General features: G+C 49.8%; 1 protein-coding gene across 1 annotated transcript in view; it reads right to left on the reverse strand.

Annotated features, from left to right (window-relative positions):
- Positions 1 to 4,924: 4,924 nt before the first annotated feature.
- Positions 4,925 to 7,368, reverse strand: part of LOC106810306 (ferredoxin-dependent glutamate synthase 1-like) — a 19,883-nt gene continuing 17,439 nt past the window's right edge. Inside the window, exons 4-5 of the mRNA XM_014813611.1 lie at positions 5,761 to 5,841; positions 4,925 to 4,990 (exon numbers count right to left, since the gene is read on the reverse strand). Of these exons, the coding sequence (XP_014669097.1) occupies positions 4,925 to 4,990; positions 5,761 to 5,841 (147 nt within the window). The remainder of the gene's footprint in view (positions 4,991 to 5,760; positions 5,842 to 7,368) is intronic.

Here is a 7,368-nt window from a genome sequence, read left to right on the forward strand (position 1 = left end):
ATGATGTAGTATTGAAATCACACTTGTCCGACTCTCTGAATTGCTGACATTTCTCATCTGTATGCTAAACGCCAAACCCTGCTTCTATGTACAACTAAATCTATCTACAATTACTAATTCTCACTCACTAAATCTCACTCACGCTTTCTCCTCTCTCTCCACACGCACAATTACCTTGAATATCCTCCTCACTATATTGTCAATAAATTACACAGTACATTGCGTATATGATAATAATACAGCATTAAAATTCAGAACATCCTGAGGCACAGACGACAGACGGCACTACGTATACGCGCCCCGTGTTTCATATACGCTATGACGCTTCACGTCGCCGTTATTGCGTGTGTCGACACAGCTGGTGGAATCACAACGTCAAGGCACGTGTATATACATCAGGCCGTGTGGCATTTATATACACAACGTTTAAATATCACGCACGCCGTGCGCGTAGAATCCATTTCCCACCACCTTCACCGAGTTTTAAATTGCTACCATCAATTATATATATAAGCTGATAAAAAAACCTAACAAAATTTCCGGGCAACCACACCGAGACACGATCCCCTGATCTGCGTCTCGGGGGTTAAAAAGCCCGTGGAAGCAGCCCACGGTTCCGCACGCGGACGCTACCAACCAGGCCAGCTAGGCAAGCGGCGAGATTCTAAGATAGCATGCGGGTGACGCGCCTACGCACCCGACTCGTGACGAGAAAGAAGCCACAGCGCCCATATATAGACTTGAACGACGTTCACGAATCAAACAGGCTCATAGGTATATAGGCGTACATATAACAAACGCGGTAGCACCTAGCTATGATTAGACTGTATCTTCGTGGATTGTTTGTAAATACTATTGGAATTGCTGGTGTTAAAAACCTATTATTGCTGTTTCTGTCACAGTCGTGGTTGGTCATAATAGAACGTGCCTGGCAGTAAATGTACAAGACCCCCGGGGTGTCACCCCTGTGGCATAATCATGGACTGATCAACTACCCACAAACTTAATCACACTGTAGAGTGCTAGCTGCCTACACATATGCTGCTGCCTCATTTGACATATGCAGGAGTCCGTGTGACTCCCTGAAAATTCTTCCATACTAACTAGTTCATTCCAGAGCACGGCCTCATGGAATTACCGTATTTTTTCAGCAAATGTCCAAAGAAAATTTGGCAGACGTGCAACCGCATGAATCTTCAAAATAACCTCAGACTGCGGACCTTTTTGAGAGCAGGGACTCCCCCTTGTTTAAAAGTTAATTTCTACCCCTGCATAATGAACATGTTGTCTGTCTAGATACATCTCACCTGTCGTACATCACACCCTTGCCTCCTCTCTCCTCCCCTTTCCTCCTCTCTCCACCCCTCCCCTTCTCTCTGCACTCTCTCATCACTCCCTGCCTCTCTCTCACCCCTTGCCCTTTCTCTCTTCCAGCCTCCCTCCTCTCCCCGACCTTCCCCTCCTCTCCGCCACCTCCCACTTCTCTCTCCTGCCTCGCTTCTCTCGCACCCTCCTGCCATCCTCCTCTTCGCACCCCTCCCCTCCTCTCCCTCGCTTGCCTCCTCTTCCAACCCTCCCCTCCTCTCCGCCTTGCCTGCCTCTCTCCACCTCCCCTCCTCGCTACCACCCCTCCCCTCTCTCTCCACCCCTCCCCTCCTCTCTCCTCCTGCCTCCTCTCTCCACCCCTCCCCTCCTCTCTACCACCTCCCTTCTCTCTCCTCCTGCCTCCTCTATTGCCACACCCTCCCCTCTCTCTCCACCCTCCTCTTTCACCTCTCTTTCCACCCCTCCCCTCCTGCCTCCTCCTTCATTGCCGCAATAAACTATGACGTAAACCGGGGAGCACGAGAGAGACGAGAGTGCGGTAGAGATCGAGAGACCGGAGCGACGCAGAGCGGAGAGCCGGAGAGAGAGAGATAAGGAGAGAGAGAGAGATGAGAGAGAGAGAGAGAAGAGAGAGGACGAGACCGCACACAGTGGGTAGAGACGGATGAGAGAGAGAGAGATGGGGTAGCAGAGAGAAGAGGAAGAGCCAGGTGGGTAGAGAGGGGGGAGAGTAGAAATCACGGAGAGACGCCGAGAGACGAGAGTGAGGTAGGATCGAGACGGAAGAGAGAGAGAGGGTGGCAGCGCAGGATGAGAGAGAGAGGCGGCCGAGGAGAGGAGAGAAAGGCGTATTTTGGACCTGGTAGACTGCAGAGTCCACACATATTAACTCTGTATTAAAAGATAACTAGAAAACAATCCATTAGCAGGGATCTCCAATCCCTATGCAACTCCAAAATCCATGCCGGAATGTTCCCCGCGATTGATCAGTAACTGTGGCGTATTCAGAAATTGATGGACGCGGGGCGGGTGCTGCCACTGGCCCCGAAATGTACATTGGCTGCCGCAGAAGGCCCCCCCAGTAAATTTTGAAATAGTTTAAGCCAATTTTCCTGCAATCTAAGCATGACTGTTCGGCCATATTCTCATCGTTTGATAACACCTATCTCAAACCCTTAGACCTTCAACCCATCAAACCCTTGTCTAATTAGCAGGACAAACTACGCGACACCTTGCACAGCGCTCTGATCTGACTAGGGCTTTGTTGCTCCCATTTACGTAGACATGCCAGAATACATAATATGCCTGGAAAAAACCAATAACGTTGGCCCTGTTCCAAGCGAAACAATTAGCGAACAATCAGGTGCACAATTTTGGTACAGTGCAACTGAAAATGACGGATATAACGCTTGCCGCTGCAGTATGACGGAAATAAGCTCTAGCAAAATCGGTATATGAGTCCGGCCCATGAATTGTGGAGGGAGAGGGATCTGGGCCTNAGCCGCGCACTTCCGCGGGACTGGGCGCACGCGACCGCGGGATACCCCGCTATACGCATTCGACCTGTGACGTACAGATTCCCAATGCGCATAGCGTTCAGCTAACTTCGTCATGACGTCATGACTGACAGCAGGCATCCCATGATACATTCGATCTTGCAGCCGTACGCTATGCACATTGGGAATCTGCAACACCAATGGCGCTCGAAATATCGCCGCTCGTCACTTCGAAATTTTGCAACAGGTTATAATAGTTTAATACAGAGTATTGTGATACATAGTAAGTCCCAGGATAGCGGAGAAAGGTTCGTGTTTAGAATAAGGACGTGGATATTCGTCCGAGCATCGGACACCTGTTCGTATGCGCTATTCGTCCGAGCTGTTGTTGCGCATGCGCTGTTCATGTTGCATTACATAAATGTAATATAATGCTAGTCTAGGGAGGCGCCTACTGCCTATAACCACGCCTACTCTCTAACCCTAACCCTAATCCTCTAAGCGAGGGGATTTGCTCCCGCTACCGCAGGCTCTACGGTTTAGTGAGTGCGCTAGTGGCACCCGTTTCTTATAGGGGTAGTAACAGGTTGCGCCGACAGTCCACGATAGATCACTCAGATAGAATAACATGAACACCGTATTATGCAAGCTACTCGTAGGTCATTCTCTTATCCGACAAAATACTACAATACGACAGAATATCAATATACGACAGAATATCAATATACGACAGAATATTACAATAGTATTCGTACCTTAGCACGGTGGTTCTCGGAAAGGCTTAACTGGGGTGACGGCGAAGGGGAGGACCTAAACCAGGCAATAGTGTGGCTCGTATGCAAGGCAAGGAGGACAAACGGAGAGGGATGACAATGCGACTGGTCGGGTCAACGGATCAGAGCCAAGTGTGCTCCTCACTGCCCTTTTGTCACCAAGCTCGTAAAGTTATCTAGGCTACTGGGCCGCGCCTCGCGCGCGAGCGCCACATATTAAAGGTGTTATATTGGTGGCTTGCGCCGCGCGGCGAGGCTGAATCAGACCGCCGGGACATTGCCAAAGTGTGCGCCACGTATGGACAGGCCTTTTTGGCTAAGATCAAAGTGTGCGCCACGTATGGAAAGGTCATGTGTAGAGAAGCTACGGGTGGAGACGCTAGGTGTATAGCGACGCAACGCTTTCTTACACCTGCCGCTTCCCTACAATCCTAACCCCAGCCCTAACCCTAACACTAACTATAAACCGACTCGGTTCTCTTATTATACGCTCGGTTTCGTATATATATGCGAGTGATAGTACCAAACACTATCTATGGTGTATAACCACATACGCAACGCATGTATGCAAGGGCGTCACAGCCGTAGGGCTGCCGTAGCAAAACGCTACGGGCCCCCAGCCTAAAGGGCATAAAATAATCAAAAATCTAAAGGGTAAATAGCATTTTAGAGCATCTAGATTTAAAAATTGTCTGGGGGGAGACGCCCCAGACCCCCCCTTCACACTTCCTACCTACGGCACTCGTGCCGTGCGCCTGCGGCATGCAACATGAACAGCACATGCGCAACAACTGCTCGGACGAATAGCGCATACGAACAGGTGTCCGATGCTCGGACGAATATCCACGTCGTTAGAATAAACCCAGTTTGGAAGTTGTAGTCTCGAAAACCGCACCGTAAAACCGCCCTAAGTGAATCACTCATGGGCTCCTCCAAAGAAAAGAATAGGCTCGCGTTGTACCATTACTTGTAAGCCTACTCTTGTTGGGATACATTATTGTAATTTGTATCTATTCGTCGAGGAGTGGAGTGAACTGTTACTACTTACTAATACTACTAGTACTACACTACTCACTAGTCACCACTGACACTAGTACTACTACTAGTACTACTACTACTACTANATATATATGTATGTATGTATATATGTATGTATATATAGTATAGTATATATATAGTATGTATATATAGTATGTATATGTATGTATGTATATGTATGTATATATATGTATGTATGTATATATGTATGTATATATGTATGTATATATAGTATAGTATATATATAGTATGTATATATAGCACTATATAGTATAGCATATAGGTGTACTGTCATCCAAAGCTCTGCTGCGAGCGCGAGACCCAAACGGAGAAAACAACCAGCAAGAACGCGATGAGCTATAGTCGACAACATGACCATGCGTCGTGACAACACGACGCTTCAAGTCCTGACATGATGCACGACATAACAACACGACGCGGGACGCAATGACACGCCACGGCGTGGCGGGGCCGCGTAACGGCAAAACACGCCACGGCGCGACGTGCGACACCTCGCAGCCAACAAACGACGCATATCCACCAGTTCCCCGTCGCTGCAGCCGACACCTGCCACCAGGGGGCGCACGATGATGAACGACCCACGGGTAGGTGGCGCTGAGGTAGTATAACGCGCACGCGGCGACACCAGGGGCAGTGGCGCCGACTCACCCACCACCAGGGGTGAACGCTCACAAATGGCATGCACAGGTAGGGGGCGCTGAGGTAACACGCACGTGGTGTCGGCGCTGGTAGGGGGCGCTAAGGTAACGCGCGCGCGGCGGCACGGGTAGGGGGTGCTGAGATAACACGCACGTGGCTTCGGCGCTGGTAGGGGGCGCTGAGATAACACGCACGTGGCGTCGGCGCTGGTAGGGGGCGCTGAGGTAACACGCACGTGGCGTCGGCGCTGGTAGGGGGCGCTGAGGTAACGCGCGCGGCGGCGGTGCTGGTAGGGGGCGCTGAGGTAACGCGCGCGCGGCGGCGGCACGGGTAGGGGGCGCTGAGATAACACGCACGTGGCGTCGGCGCTGGTAGGGGGCGCCGAGGTAACGCGTGCGGCGGCGGCGCTGGTAGGGGGCGCTGAGGTAACGCGTGCGCGGCGGCACGGGTAGGGGGCGCTGACTCACCTGGCGACAGTAGGGCTCCTGCGACTTGGCCACTTTTCCGAGAACGGATGCGTCGACGGGCAGCGTCCTCCAGCAGAGAATCTGAAGCCAAGAAAGGATGCGGGTGAGCGAGCGCGCAGCATCCCACGATAACGACCCCCGCAGGTCAGTTTGAAAGAAACCCACTCCCTCTTCGAGTGCGGATGGATAAATAACACACAAATGGTGACCAGCCGTAAAAAACACGGAGGAGGATGAGAAGGAGGAGGAGGAGGAGGAGGAGGAGGAGGAGGAGGAGGAGGAAGAATAAGAGGAAGAGGAGAACGAAATTCAGGAAGAATCGCAGGAGAGGAAAGGAGAAGAGGAAGAGGAGGAAACCCAACGTGATCACACCCCCTCCTCCCGCAGGAAAGCACGGGTCGACAATTGACATGCCAGTGGCGGCCAGGCATTAGAATTAGAAGAGGCGGAGGAGGAGGAAGAAGAAGAAGAGGAAGAGGAGAAAGAAAATGAGGAGAAGAAAGGAGAAGAGGAAGAAGAGGAGGAGGAAACCTTCCCTCCCCCCACCCCCCGGGGAAACCTCGCGGGTCGATAAACACGCGAATGGCGACCAGGCGAGAGAGAAAAAACACGAGTAGGGAAAAAAATGCTGCGACATTTCTATTAATGAAAAGTTGAGAAGGAGATTTTTGTCGAGGAGCAATGTTTTCGTTGGGAATCGCAAACTATTTCTGCGCGCGTCTGTGTCTGTGCCACGCTAAAACAACCAGACATCCATGTTTATGTATATAGAGTATGTATGTATGTAGAGGGGCTAGAAAACCAGCCGTATAACAGCTGTATATAATACACATAGACACACGCAGCGAGACTTCATCGTTTATTGACACTATTATGTTATTTACTATTCCGTCTAGTCTCCTCTTTAGTCTTCCTCTCTCTCTCCTCTTTATTTACTACATTTCCTAGTGATTCACTACCATACATTCTTATATTAAACTAGACAGAGTGCACTCACGGAGAGTGCATACCTCCGCCAGCGACATACTTGCTGCCTCGCTGGCTCGCTGGGTGATATCGATCGACCGCCGTGCTAATATCGATCGCGCGAACACACGAACACACAAGAGCGAAAACATAACCTCCTCTCCAACTCCGTTGGGCTGCTACGCTACACAGAGCGCAATATTCGTTCATTGACATTATTATTAGCATTATTATTGTTTACTACTATTCACTACCATACTGACATACTACCATATGATACATTCTTATATTAAACCCCGCTCCTACACTACACGTCTACATTAGTTTACACTAGCCAACATTCTTATATTAAACCCCGCTCCTACACTACACGTCTACATTAGTTTACACTAGCCAACATTCTTATATTAAACCCCGCTGCCACACTACACGTCTACATTAGTTTACACTAGCCAACATTCTTATATTAAACTCCGCTGCTACACTACACGTCTACATTAGTTTACACTAGCTAACATTCTTATATTAAACCCCGCTCCTACACTACACGTCTACATTAGTTTACACTAGCTAACATTCTTATATTAAACCCCGCTCCTACACTACACGTCTACATTAGTTTACACTAGCCAACATTCTTAT

Source organism: Priapulus caudatus, unplaced genomic scaffold, assembly GCF_000485595.1.
Source record: "Priapulus caudatus unplaced genomic scaffold, Priapulus_caudatus-5.0.1 Scaffold430, whole genome shotgun sequence".
NCBI lineage: Eukaryota > Metazoa > Priapulida > Priapulimorpha > Priapulimorphida > Priapulidae > Priapulus > Priapulus caudatus.